Below are 15492 nucleotides of genomic sequence, written 5' to 3' on the forward strand. Positions count from 1 at the left end.
AAGTTATTACATTTCTCGTTTTTATTACAAAAGTGGTTGCAAAGGTTCAACCACATTTGTAATAACCAGATTTGTAATAAAAATCGCAAACACTTTTTTTCGGGAGATATGTTTTCCCACGTGATATTCAAGCTAATGCATGCGTTATTAAGCACGTGCAGGTCGAATTAGACTGTCCCGGGTCATTTAAGACTCCAAATGTTTTACCCGAAATCCTTGTTCATGGACATATTTTACTTTAAAAAGTTATTATATTTCTCGTTTTTATTACAAAAGTGGTTGCAAAGGTTTAACCACATTTGTTATAACCAGATTTGTAATAAAAATGGCAAACACTTTTTTCGGGAGATGTGTTTTCCCACGTGATATTCAAGCTTAGGCATGCGTTATCAGGCACGTGCAGGTCGAATCAAACTGTCCTGTGTCATTTAAGACTCCAATTGTTTTACCCGAAATCCATGTTCATGGATATATTTTACTTTAAAAAGTTATTACATTTCTCGTTTTTATTACAAAAGTGGTTGCAAAGGTTCAACCACATTTGTAATAACCAGAATTGTAATAAAAATCGCAAACACTTTTTTTCGGGAGATGTGTTTTCCCACGTGATATTCAAGCTTATGCATGCGTTATTAAGCACGTGCAGGTCGAATCAGACTGTCCCGGGTCATTTAAGACTCCAAATGTTTTACCTGAAATCCTTGTTCATGGACATATTTTACTTTAGAAAATTATTACATTTCTCGTTTTTATTACAAAAGTGGTTGCAAAGGTTCAACCACATTTGTACTAACCAGATTTGTAATAAAAATCGCAAACACTTTTTTTCGGGAGATGTGTTTTCCCACGTGATATTCAAGCTTAGGCATGCGTTATCAGGCACGTGCAGGTCGAATTAAACTGTCCTGGGTCATTAAAGACTCCAATTGATTTACCCGAAATCCTTGGTCATGGACATATTTTACTTTTAAAAGTTATTACATTTCTCGTTTTTATTACAAAGGTGGTTGCAAAGGTTCAACCACATTTGTAATAACCAGATTTGTAATAAAAATCGCAAACACTTTTTTTCGGGAGATGTGTTTTCCCACGTGATATTCAAGCTTATGCATGCGTTATTAAGCACGTGCAGGTCGAATTAGACTGTCCCGGGTCATTTAAGACTCCAGATGTTTTACCTGAAATCCTTGTTCATGGACATATTTTACTTTAGAAAATTATTACATTTCTCGTTTTTATTACAAAAGTGGTTGCAAAGGTTCAACCAGATTTGTAATAACCAGATTTGTAATAAAAATCGCAAACACTTTTTTTCGGGAGATGTGTTTTCCCACTTGATATTCAAGCTTATGCATGCGTTATTAAGCACGTGCAGGTCGAATTAAACTGTCCTGGGTCATTTAAGACTCCAGATGTTTTACCCGAAATCCTTGTTCATGGACATATTTTACTTTAGAAAATTATTACATTTCTCGTTTTTATTACAAAAGTGGTTGCAAAGGTTCAACCAGATTTGTAATAACCAGATTTGTAATAAAAATCGAAAACACTTTTTTTCGGGAGATGTGTTTTCCCACGTGATATTCAAGCTTATGCATGCGTTATTAAGCACGTGCAGGTCGAATTAGACTGTCCCGGGTCATTTAAGACTCCAAATGTTTTACCTGAAATCCTTGTTCATGGACATATTTTACTTTAGAAAATTATTACATTTCTCGTTTTTATTACAAAAGTGGTTGCAAAGGTTCAACCACATTTGTACTAACCAGATTTGTAATAAAAATCGCAAACACTTTTTTTCGGGAGATGTGTTTTCCCACGTGATATTCAAGCTTAGGCATGCGTTATCAGGCACGTGCAGGTCGAATTGAACTGTCCTGGGTCATTAAAGACTCCAATTGATTTACCCGAAATCCTTGGTCATGGACATATTTTACTTTAAAAAGTTATTACATTTCTCGTTTTTATTACAAAGGTGGTTGCAAAGGTTCAACCACATTTGTAATAACCAGATTTGTAATAAAAATCGCAAACACTTTTTTTCGGGAGATGTGTTTTCCCACGTGATATTCAAGCTTATGCATGCGTTATTAAGCACGTGCAGGTCGAATTAGACTGTCCTGGGTCATTTAAGACTCCAGATGTTTTACCTGAAATCCTTGTTCATGGACATATTTTACTTTAGAAAATTATTACATTTCTCGTTTTTATTACAAAAGTGGTTGCAAAGGTTCAACCAGATTTGTAATAACCAGATTTGTAATAAAAATCGCAAACACTTTTTTTCGGGAGATGTGTTTTCCCACGTGATATTCAAGCTTATGCATGCGTTATTAAGCACGTGCAGGTCGAATTAAACTGTCCTGGGTCATTTAAGACTCCAGATGTTTTACCCGAAATCCTTGTTCATGGACATATTTTACTTTAGAAAATTATTACATTTCTCGTTTTTATTACAAAAGTGGTTGCAAAGGTTCAACCACATTTGTAATAACCAGAATTGTAATAAAAATCGCAAATTGTTTTTTTTTGAGAGATGTGTTTTCCCACGTGATATTCAAGCTAATGCATGCGTTATTAAGCACGTGCAGGTCGAATTAAACTGTCCTCGGTCATTTAAGACTCCAAATGTTTTACCTGAAATCCTTGTTCATGGACATATTGTACTTTGAAAAAGTATTACATTTCTCGTCCGTTACTAACATAAAGATACTGTTGTACTGATTTTAATATCATTGACATTTTTATCATCATTATAAACATTATCATAATAATAATAGTAATAATAATAATCCTCATCATCTTGGGCTGGTCCGTTCTAGGATCAATGGTAAGATTAATTGCCCTAAACTGTATTACCTAAATACTGTTGAAAGCAGGCTCTCTGAATCCAACAAACAAATATATTATTCATCAAAACCATTATACAGATTGCCAAAATTCGAGACGTTTGCAGTAATAGGTGTAATATGACCACTACAGATTGACAATAAATGGTGGTTATTTGTACCAAAGTATTTGGAAATCTGACTAAAGCGAGTTATGATTCGGGCACAAACATTATATATTACACAAAATAACAAAACAAATCTAAGTTCAAAGCTGTGACCTTGATCTTGGAGATAGCAACAAGGATCATGATCGCAACACACCTTCTATCCATGCTGGTTATTTGTACCAAATAATTTGAAATTTCTGACTATGCATGGGCAAGTTATACCAAGGACAAAAACTTATACATGTATATATAACTGCACGAACACACAAACTCCGCTGTTTCACGGCGGGATTATAATAAAAGAAGGCCTGTTAACTCATAGGCGGGCTCAATGAGGTGAGGGTAATTAGAAAATAAGGTGTATTTTCTTAGAATCTCATAGACATTAGTTCGCAGCACAAGATCGGGCCCTCCTAGACTTAAGGTTGACAAGTTGTACATAATTTGTACCATGACATAGCAACTTCCTGTCTGTCAACCAACTTGAAGCAGCTCTGGATGACGAAAGATAGCTACAAATGTATGTCGCCAACGGGTTCGAGCCAGTGACCTGAACTTGTAGATAAACATTTCAGCTAGTCGAGGTAACAGTAGAAGTAGCTGAAGTTGTAATCATATTAAAGTGGTAGTGACAGTGGATGCAGAAATGATAACACAAATTGAGCCACGTGACGGGTTAATTGGTAAACACCGTTCGCTGTTATTTCAAAGAAGGCTTATTCTACCTGAATATGAAATTTTCTGACCCTAATTCAGATGCATAAATGCACAGGTCAGCCTAAATATAGACTTTCTGGAAATTCACGAAAATGTCAGAATGCCAACTTCAGCTACTTCTACTGTTACCTCGACTAGCTGAAATGTTTATCTACAAGTTCAGGTCACTGGTTCGAACCCGGTGGCGACATACATTTGTAGCTATCTTTCGTCATCCAGAGCTGTTTCAAGTTGGTTGACAGAAGGAAGTTGCTATGTCATAGTACAAATTATGTACAACTTGTCAACCTTAAGTCTAGGAGGGCCCGATCTTGTGCTGCGAACTAATGTCTATGAGATTCTAAGAAAATACACCTTATTTTCTAATTACCCTCACCTCATTGAGCCCGCCTATGAGTTAACAGGCCTTCTTTTATTGTAATCCCGCCGTGAAACAGCGGAGTTTGTGTGTTCGTGCAGTTATATATACATGTATAAGTTTTTGTCCTTGGTATAACTTGCCCATGCATAGTCAGAAATTTCAAATTATTTGGTACAAATAACCAGCATGGATAGAAGGTGTGTTGCGATCATGATCCTTGTTGCTATCTCCAAGATCAAGGTCACAGCTTTGAACTTAGATTTGTTTTGTTATTTTGTGTAATATATAATGTTTGTGCCCGAATCATAACTCGCTTTAGTCAGATTTCCAAATACTTTGGTACAAATAACCACCATTTATTGTCAATCTGTAGTGGTCATATTACACCTATTACTGCAAACGTCTCGAATTTTGGCAATCTGTATAATGGTTTTGATGAATAATATATTTGTTTGTTGGATTCAGAGAGCCTGCTTTCAACAGTATTTAGGTAATACAGTTTAGGGCAATTAATCTTACCATTGATCCTAGAACGGACCAGCCCAAGATGATGAGGATTATTATTATTACTATTATTATTATGATAATGTTTATAATGATGATAAAAATGTCAATGATATTAAAATCAGTACAACAGTATCTTTATGTTAGTAACCGGACGAGAAATGTAATACTTTTTCAAAGTACAATATGTCCATGAACAAGGATTTCAGGTAAAACATTTGGAGTCTTAAATGACCGAGGACAGTTTAATTCGACCTGCACGTGCTTAATAACGCATGCATTAGCTTGAATATCACGTGGGAAAACACATCTCTCAAAAAAACAATTTGCGATTTTTATTACAATTCTGGTTATTACAAATGTGGTTGAACCTTTGCAACCACTTTTGTAATAAAAACGAGAAATGTAATAATTTTCTAAAGTAAAATATGTCCATGAACAAGGATTTCGGGTAAAACATTTGGAGTCTTAAATGACCCATGACAGTTAATTCGACCTGCACGTGCTTAATAACGCATGCATAAGCTTGAATATCACGTGGGAAAACACATCTCCCGAAAAAAAGTGTTTGCGATTTTTATTACAAATCTGGTTATTACAAATCTGGTTGAACCTTTGCAACCGCTTTTGTAATAAAAACGAGAAATGTAATAATTTTCTAAAGTAAAATATATCCATGAACAAGGATTTCGGGTAAAACATTTGGAGTCTTAAATGACCCGGGACAGTCTAATTCGACCTGCACGTGCTTAATAACGCATGCCTAAGCTTGAATATCACGTGGGAAAACACATCTCCCGAAAAAAAGTGTTTACGAATTTTATTACAAATCTGGTTATTACAAATGTGGTTGAACCTTTGCAGCCACTTTTGTAATAAGAACGAGAAATGTAATAATTTTCTAAAGTAAAATATGTCCATGAACAAGTATTTCAGGTAAAACATTTGGAGTCTTAAATGACCCAGGACAGTTCAATTCGACCTGCACGTGCTTAATAACGCATGCCTAAGCTTGAATATCACGTAGGAAAACACATCTCCCGAAAAAAAGTGTTTGCGATTTTTATTACAAATCTGGTTATTACAAATGCGGTTGAACCTTTTCAACCACTTTTGTAATAAAAACGAGAAATGTAATAACTTTTTAAAGTAGAATATATCCATGAACAAGGATTTCGGGTAAAACAATTGGAGTCTTAAATGACCCAGGACAGTCTAAATCAACCTGCACGTGCTTAATAACGCATGCCTAAACTTGAATATCACGTGGGAAAACACATCTCCCGAAAAAAAAGTGTTTGCGATTTTTATTACAAATCTGGTTATTACAAATGTGGTTGAACCTTTGCAACCACTTTTGTAATAAAAACGAGAAATGTAATAACGTTTTAAAGTAAAATATATCCATGAACAAGGATTTCGGGTAAAACATTTGGAGTCTTATAATGACCCAGGACAATTTAATTCGACCTGCACGTGCCTAATAACGCATGCCTAAGCTTGAATATCACGTGGGAAAACACATTTCCCGAAAAAAAGTGTTTGCGATTTTTATTACAAATCTGGTTATTACAAATGTGGTTAAACCTTTGCAACCACTTTTGTAATAAAAACGAGAAATGTAATAACTTTTTAAAGTAAAATATATCCATGAACAAGGATTTCGGGTAAAACAATTGGAGTCTTAAATGACCCAGGACAGTTTAATTCGATCTGCACGTGCTTAATAACGCATGCATAAGCTTGAATATCACTTGGGAAAACACATCTCCCGAAGAAAGTGTTTGCGATCTTTATTACAAATCTGGTTATTACAAATGTGGTTGAACCTTTGCAACCACTTTTGTAATAAAAACGAGAAATGTAATAACGTTTTAAAGTAAAATATATCCATGAACAAGGATTTCGGGTAAAACATTTGGAGTCTTAAATGACCCAGGAAAATTTAATTCGACCTGCACGTGCTTAATAACGCATGCATAAGCTTGAATATCACGTGGGAAAACACATCTTCCGAAAAAAGGTGTTTGCGATTTTTATTACAAATCTGGTTATTACAAATGTGGTTAAACCTTTGCAACCACTTTTGTAATAAAAACGAGAAATGTAATAACTTTTTAAAGTAAAATATATCCATGAACAAGGATTTCGGGTAAAACAATTGGAGTCTTAAATGACCCAGGACAGTTTAATTCGACCTGCACGTGCTTAATAACGCATGCATAAGCTTGAATATCACGTGGGAAAACACATCTCCCGAAAAAAAGTGTTTGCGATTTTTATTACAAATCTGGTTATTACAAATGTGGTTGAACCTTTGCAACCACTTTTGTAATAAAAACGAGAAATGTAATAATTTTCTAAAGTAAAATATATCCATGAAGAAGGATTTCGGGTAAAACATTTGGAGTCTTAAATGACCCAGGACAGTTCAATTCGATCTGCACGTGCTCAATAACGCATGCATAAGCTTGAATATCACGTGGGAAAACACATCTCCCAAAAAAAAAGTTTGCGATTTTTATTACAAATCTGGTTATTACAAATGTGGTTGAACCTTTGCAACCACTTTTGTAATAAAAACGAGAATTGTTATAATTATTACAAATCTGGTTTTTATTACAAATGTGGTTGTAACAGGTGCCTCTAGAATAACCGTTAGATAGATGTTCAAGTATCTCCAAATGGTTCCGTTTGTACCGCTTGACTGCACTAAGGCGCCCTTAGATAATTGTTCAAGTATGGGAACATGTGCGGAAAGAATGTTTGAACTATAATTATAACATGTAGGATTTACAGCACCTGATTCTCCTTGTCCTGGCTGTGGTGGATTAACAACACCCGATTCTTTTTCTGACGGTAGTGGTGGCGGCATGTTGTGATGTAGGTCTACAGCACCTGATCCCCCCTGCTCTGGCGGTGGAGATGTTTGCATGTTGGTTCTAGACCTCTTTGTTCGGACCATGTCTGCCAATTCCTGCGTCTTTGCACGTTTCGGTGGCATCTCGTTATACGGCAGTAACATGTAAATGAAATTATCGAAATATAACTTCAAAGACTAATAGACATAATTTATGCAGAGACGTTCAGATGAGAAATTACGCGTTTCGAATAGCATTTATTTATATATTTATTTAGATCTAGATCTTTTTATTTATTTATTTATTTATTTATTAGTATATCTATGTAATGTCACCCATGACTTGGATTCATCATAATTCTGAATAGCGCGAGGATAGATCTACCACGTGGCGGACGTATGGAAATATTTAAACTTGTAGTAAAACTGATTTAAAATAAATTTTTAAACCTCCATGTCAAGACAGCAGCGATTATTAGGTGTCTTATATATAATAAAATTGAAATTAGATTTAATTATTATTTTATTAAGGAAAATTAATTTTTTAAGGATAATCGTGAAATAATATGTCTTCTACCTTCTCTCTGAGTTCCACAAACGTAAAAGGCCCGAGAATGGAAAAGTTCCTGCTTATATAGTGCGCTAAAAATAGCTCGCAGACTCAAAGACAACTGACTTGCTAGTGGTACTAGAATTATACGGTATTATACAATATGTCTGCTAGTAGCTGACTATGTGGAAAATAAATGGGTTTAATCTCTAACGATTAAACTAGTTATTAAATGTCTATGAAAGTCTTCCAGTTAAAATGGCGAAATCGGTCAAGTGAAAAAAAAAACGCTGAGCAAAAATAGTTGGAAATTAATTTCAATCAATAAGTTTTTCGGTGAAAATGATTTAGTTTAGTTAAACGGAATATTTTTAAGGAATCTATATTGGACATATTGAAAAATATCAAAGGATATTTAACCGTTTGAAAATCGCTCTTCGCCCACCAAAACCAAAGAGCGCGAAAACTGTCTTTGTTTGTGTTGACTGTGTTTTTTGTGTGTATTTTTGTTTGTCGTCTTCGTAATATAAGTGCTGACAATGTCTAGACCGAATGATATGAAGGGATTTAGAACACCAGACGTTGATAAAGATAAAAGATGTATTGAAGAAATAGTTAGTCCGTCAGACGGTCCACGGAGAGATCATGTAAACGCTCCCAACCCTCTCAGAAGGAAGGGATATGCTTCACCAAACACTTGCGAACATTCTACACCATTAATGCAAGGTAACATATACGATCTTGGGGAAGTAGTCAAGTCGGCCGTCTACAGTACAGAAGTAATGGAAGCTATCTCTTCTGCTATAGTTGCATCCCTGACAGTGATGATTGAAAAAAATGTTACAGACAATAAATCAACAATTTGATTCACAAAGTAAAGGCTTGTTTTGTGTATGGATGGCACCATCGTAGAGCCTCTGACCTCCCGCAAGTTAGCTAGGTGGTGTCCTCTCGTGAATAAATTCTTCATCCCATAATGGAGATCGTGCCCACAGCGGACAGTAGCAAGTAATTCGAAGTTAGTGTAACCACTCGGCCCGACAGGTTTCCTAGAAGAGGCACACTTCCGGTGCTACAACGGGCATTATTAAGACAATGGCGGAACCATCGATTTTCAATACGACTAGCTGGCAATAATGAATTGGAAAAAAAAATCACAATGACAAATATAATATGCATTGATTTAGTACATGAAGTTTTAAATATATAACAGCAATCGACAAACTGCTTCAAACAAAAGCGACAAGCGGGAAAATAAAATTTTATTGTTTCCGTGAAGCTCACTTACACACAAATTCCCGCGCATTTCAACCTCAGCACAAACAATACAAAGGAATGTTCCGATCAAGGGAATGTTAGGCCTACATACAGATTTAGAATTTTCGAGCAGAGCGTACAGACGAAATTGCGCATTAAACAATAAACAATAATGTCATTTATCTGATCCAAAATATCGGGTTATCTTATCTACAATCTCTTTAACAATCAGCAATTATTTCTATTTATTTATATTCGATACACCAAATATATGCGCCAATTGACACGTTCGGTCCAATATCCATCTAAAGTCAAGTGGACCTTTCCTGAATTGAAACACCATTTCCTAACACTGTTATCTTGTTAATGCAGATAAATTGTTGTCAATAGTAGGCTTTACAGTTGAGGATTGTTGAGAGTATTGAAACACTAACGGCATAAAATCTGTAATTTAATTGTGAATATAGAAAAATACACTACATTGTTTCTGCATAAAGATGAAAATAATCATGTTATTTTATAGGAGAAGGTACGCTTTATATTTATTTTAATTGTTTCTTTTTATTCTTAAATGTTAATATCCTTTGTTTTACTTGTGTAGATGCAGTCAGAGTAGTTTTATTTAACTCTAATGGATTGATCATAACAATCTATCTAACATGCAAAATTGGCACAAGATGCACAGTTGAGCCGTGCCATGAGAAAACCAACATAGTAGGTTTGCGACCAGCATGGATCCAGACCAGCCTGCGCATCCGCGCAGTCTGGTCAGGATCCATGCTGTTCGCTTTTAAAGCCTACTGCAATTAGAGAAACCGTTAGCGAACAGCATGGATCCTGACCAGACTGCGGAGATGCGCAGGCTGGTCTGGATCCATGCTGGTCGCAAACCCACTATGTTGGTTTTCTCATGGCGCGGCTCAAATTATTACTTTAAGAGTCTTAATATTTGTCAATAGATATTTCCTACTTTCATATTTCCATTCTGATTACACATTTATATGATATGATGTGTTTGTCTCATCCATTATAGAAATAATTCTTATTAGGTTTTTTTTTGTATTCAATAACAGTAAGTGTAAAATAATGCTTCATCATGTAAACTTGTTTTCTAATTACGGGAATGATTTTTACCATTGTAAATTTAGCATTTAAATTAAAGACAGCAATTTGTTTTAAACTGAATATATTGTTTTGTTTCTATAGCCGGCAGGAATAACACTGGGTCATCATGAACCACACCACTTTAACTCCGAGCAGCACAGACAGTGATTTCATCTACGATTATCATTCTGGTGACGGGTACCAGGATGAGGTTCCTTCTACCGGAAACAGTACACACGGAACCAACGACCCCTACGATTATTACTATTACTACGACGACTATAGTTATGGGACACAGAGTATTTATTATTACGAGGGTTTCGACTTTGAAAGACCAGTTTTTCTTTATATTTGGGTAGTTCTTATAATCGTGACAACACTTGCAAACATTATTGTCATGGTTGTTCTGCGGAGGAGAAACATGCGCAATGCAACAAACACTATTTTAATTGCTGTCGCCATATCGGATTCTATGACAGGTTTAGTTACACTTCCGGTGACAATTTACGCGTACCAGCAATACGAAGAGGGAGATCTTGCACTAACTAAACAATGGTGTGAGGCGTTCATGATCACAAGGTATTTCGTTAATCGAGGGTTTCACACAATGTCAATATGGCTGACAGTAGTGCTTGGATTTCAAAGGCTTATATCAGTCTCGTTTCCATTTCGCGCGCAAACTATATTCACCATTCGGAACACTGTGATTATTATCCTCGTTGTAGTGTTTCTGGCGCCATTTTTACATATTTACCACGCTTTCGATAAAAAAGCCATTGAAGACGAGGAATATGGTAATTATTGTAAATGGAAAGTTGAGACCCCCTGCAAAGAATCATGTGCTTATTTTTGGCTGATTATTGTCCTTATGCATTTCATTCCTTGCATTTTGCTGGTGATTTTCACAATCACAATGGTGGTAATGATGAACGATGCAACGCGGAAAATGAAGGATTCACAGATGATCGCAAACAAGGCAAATCTTCATCGGCGCCATATGGAGAGCAAGAGAATTTCGTGCATTGTAATTGCTGTTGTCATAGTATTTCTCATCCCGGAAATACCCTATGGTGTATTTCTCTTGGTCCAAGTTTGTCTTAAACACTCGAAGAAGAATTTACTTAAAGTCAAGACAAGCCGTGCAATAATTTGTGCTTATGAAATACTGCTTGTTCTCAGCTTCCATGCAAATTTCTGGATTTATTTGATCATGAACAGAAAATTCAGGCGTGGTCTGCACCGCACATTCGAACCAATAGAATCCATCATATATGCTATACTTAGCAAATTTGGAATCCAGCGACAAAGACCGCGTAGATTCAGTGATACGACGACAAGTCTCGGACGATCGCCATCAGATGCTCAATCAATGCCAACGCAGACAGTTCATTCTCGAATTTCGCACTCGAATTCTATAAACTCGAACGCGCTTGAGATGAGGACGTATCATTTCAATACAGATAAAAATGGGAATGGTGTTCAGTTTTAAAGACGATCGAAAATAATTTTTAAGTACTAGTACCAGTATATCCTGACAAGACTGACATCACGCGGAATAACATTTAATTTAATCACAATTGTGAAAATGTTTAGTAGGCCTGAAAATTACGAACACTAGTCTGGACCATGTGTTTTGAGAATAAGGTCTACGGAATATTTTACCTTCTTAGACAATTATTTATCTTCCTGCATATCGTGTAAGTACTAATATTCATTAAAGTGTCAACACTTCACAAGTTCAAGTTTTACGCAGAAATAGATAGTTTATGTTTGGAAATTTCGTGCATTGTGAACAACCGATATTTTGAGCTTGCATCTAGTTATATTTGATTATTTGGCTTTGCGGCTTTGGTTCTGCTTTGCAGCCTGTGTTTGTGTCAATCAGATATTCAAAATTACACAAAATGTACGTGTATTTTATACAGAGGATTCAATGATGCCATACGAATATATCTTTAACAATAACTGAGCACTAATGGAATGGTGAATAGTCGAATCACTGTTTTGCAATATGCTTACTTGAATAAAGGATATATTTTGGCGTTTAAACTTTATGAACAATGCTTGAGATAAGAAAAAATGGTGAGGTCTTCCAAAAAACCGATTTGCTACTTTTAGGTAAAGGAATTTCCCTTCAGATCAAAGTTAAATTAACACCATTATTAGAATATTAAATATGTTTGTAAAGTGTTAAAAGCATATAATTTGATTTGATAGTTTTGCTGAACGCTTTGAAATACATCTGAAGTCCTGTCCTTTAGAGAGACTAAGGCAGTACAATTGTTTGTTTTACATGTACATTTTTTTCAAATCCATATGTGTGTTTTCTATAAAATAAGCTTAAACTGTATTGTATATTTATTTACCATGACTTGGCATGGTGCCAAAGACTTGCAGTATTGATATGCAAATGCTGATTTTATTTTTCTGTGTATTTTTCAAATCCATATGTGTGTTTTCTATAAAATAAGCTTAAACTGTATTGTATATTTATTTACCATGACTTGGCGTGGTGCCAAAGACTTGCAGTATTGATATGCAAATGCTGATTTTATTTTTCTGTGTAAATAAGTATTATTAAATACAAATAATAAAGTGAAATACAGTGAAATAAAAAATAGTCTCTTATATCGCTCCTTTTTGTAAATTTCTGTGCGTATATTGTGCAAGATGGCGCCAGGAACTTGCTGAAAAACGAAGAAGCAAATACACTCTGTATCAATGACGTTAGCAGCTGCTCCACTTTTGTTAATCTTTGACGAAGTTAAAACAGCTTTTTAAAAAATAAAAGTTGTCTCACTTATTCAATGGAAATTTGGGTGTCCAGTCTGATACTATACTGCCATAAACGGTTCGTTTCTGTCGTCTATGTAAAGATGTAATTCATGTTCAATTCTACTTCAGGTTTCCGGGGCGACAGGAAGATTCAGTTTAGTTTATACTAATTTAGTTTAGTTTCATATATTCATCTATTATTCATGTTCAGTTCTATTTTAGGCTTCCGTGGGTGTTAGGAAGAACGTTTAGAGTTTTAGCTAATACTCGATAATTTATTTTAGCTCAGATGTGATGAAATCTTTCAGCTACTCTCATGTTCGCTTTCCTTCAAGAACCAGTAATGGTAGGCATGTCCGTGTACTCATTTGGGTTGCAACATACAAAGTCCGGGTTGAGAGGCTGACACTTTAACCGCTAGACTACCAAGCCCTTTGTATTTCAAGATACCTCTGTCAATTTTATAGCCGACATAAATAATATATGTTTCCCGTGTTAAAACTTTCCGAAAGTTATTGGTTCCGAAAGTTTACAATATCAAAATGAATTGTTGCCTGTATGCTTATCATGGTGTGTGTGTGTGTGGGGGGGGGGGGGGGGGGGGGGGGGGTTAAAGTCTTTTTCAACAATTTTTCAGTCATATAAACGACGGTGTCTACTTGTAGCAGTGAGCACAATGCCCAACTTTATAGTGCTGCCTCACTGGAATATCACGCCGTAGACACGTGGCATGATACCCACCCAGTCACATTATACTGACACCGGGCTAACCAGTCCTAGCATTATCCCCTTAATGCTGAGCGCCAAGCGAGGAAGCTGCTAGTACCATTTTTTACGTCTTTGGTATGACGCGACCGGGGATCGAACCGCTTATCATAGTAGTCTGAATGTTTCATAACAGCCCATTAACAAATAAAGTAAGAATTAAAATAATAAAGCATTTTGGTTTTCAAGGCTGCTAATACTTGAAATAGAGAATACCCAATTCAATCAAAATCTTTTTGACCCTGCGGGTAAGTCCGAAATGAATCGAGATGTTTTGAACCTGTTACCTACTCTAGATGTTCTTTACAATGATGCATAATGTGAATGCTGTTTTCAGTAGCTTTCACAATTTACAGAGAAATCGAGATATAAATCTTGGTAACGAAAAGGAGGACCAAACAGTAAATGGGCTACGAAGTTAGCAAGAATTTTGATTTTAAGGAGACCCTTGTATTAACTGTAGTCATATGATCGCAGTTCGAAATGACACAGATTGCGAACCACAGTTTACTGATTATGAATCAAGATTTGAAAACAGGAATTAAGGAAGACGTACTTAAAAGCCCTTCACTTTAAGTCAACTTTGTACATGTACCAAAAGGTCAGGTTGATGCTTACTCAGTGTGACAATTTGTCATCAGACCCTGTATATATACCGAAGTTGTCTGGACTCGTTTTACAATTGAAGAAAACTGGCGCCATCTAGTATACTGCACTTAAAAAAAAAATAAAAAAATAAAAAATCTGCTGATGTACAAGATGGTGGCATGGGACCCTGTGTATATACCGAAGCGGTCTGGGCTCGTTTTACAATTGAATAAACTGGCACCTTCTAGTATACTGCACTTCTTTAAAAAACAATTCTGCTGATGTACAAGATGGTGGCATAGGACCCTGTGTATATACCGAAGCGGTCTGGGCTCGTTTTACAATTGAATAAACTGGCACCTTCTAGTATACTGCACTTCTTTAAAAAACAACTCTGCTGATGTACAAGATGGTGGCATGGGACCCTGTGTATACACCGAAGCGGTCTGGGCTCGTTTTACAATTGAATAAACTGGCGCCATCTAGTATACTGCACTTCTTTAAAAAACAATTCTGCTGATGTACAAGATGGTGGCATGGGACCCTGTGTATACACCGAAGCGGTCTGGGCTCGTTTTACAATTGAATAAACTGGCGCCATCTAGTATACTGCACTGCTTTAAAGAACAACTCTGCTGATGTACAAGATGGTGGCATGGGACCCTGTGTATATACCGAAGCGGTCTGGGCTCGTTTTACAATTGAAGAAAACTGGCGCCATCTAGTATACTGCACTTCTTTAAAAAAACAACTCTGCTGATGTACAAGATGGTGGCATGGGACCCTGTGTATACACCGAAGCGGTCTGGGCTCGTTTTACAATTGAATAAACTGGCGCCATCTAGTATACTGCACTTCTTTAAAAAACAATTCTGCTGATGTACAAGATGGTGGCATGGGACCCTGTGTATACACCGAAGCGGTCTGGGCTCGTTTTACAATTGAATAAACTGGCACCTTCTAGTATACTGCACTTCTTTAAAGAACAACTCTGCTGATGTACAAGATGGTGG

The 15492-nt window shown here is 36.1% G+C and overlaps 1 protein-coding gene across 1 annotated transcript; it reads left to right on the plus strand.

Annotated features, from left to right (window-relative positions):
* The first annotated feature begins 9603 nt into the window (after window positions 1–9603).
* On the plus strand, window positions 9604–12979 carry LOC123526572 (neuropeptide Y receptor type 1-like). Its single transcript, XM_045305804.2, has 2 exons — window positions 9604–9776; window positions 10454–12979. Exon 2 carries the CDS (start codon window positions 10479–10481, stop codon window positions 11838–11840), a length of 1362 nt encoding a protein of 453 aa, XP_045161739.2. The 5' UTR covers window positions 9604–9776; window positions 10454–10478; the 3' UTR covers window positions 11841–12979.
* Window positions 12980–15492: the final 2513 nt, after the last annotated feature.

Source organism: Mercenaria mercenaria, chromosome 14, assembly GCF_021730395.1.
Source record: "Mercenaria mercenaria strain notata chromosome 14, MADL_Memer_1, whole genome shotgun sequence".
NCBI classification, from domain to species: Eukaryota; Metazoa; Mollusca; class Bivalvia; order Venerida; family Veneridae; genus Mercenaria; species Mercenaria mercenaria.

Bases quoted from the DNA above. Each gene is read 5' to 3' on its own strand.
- LOC123526572 (XM_045305804.2), top strand. From the start codon at position 10,479: ATGAACCACACCACTTTAACTCCGAGCAGCACAGACAGTGATTTCATC.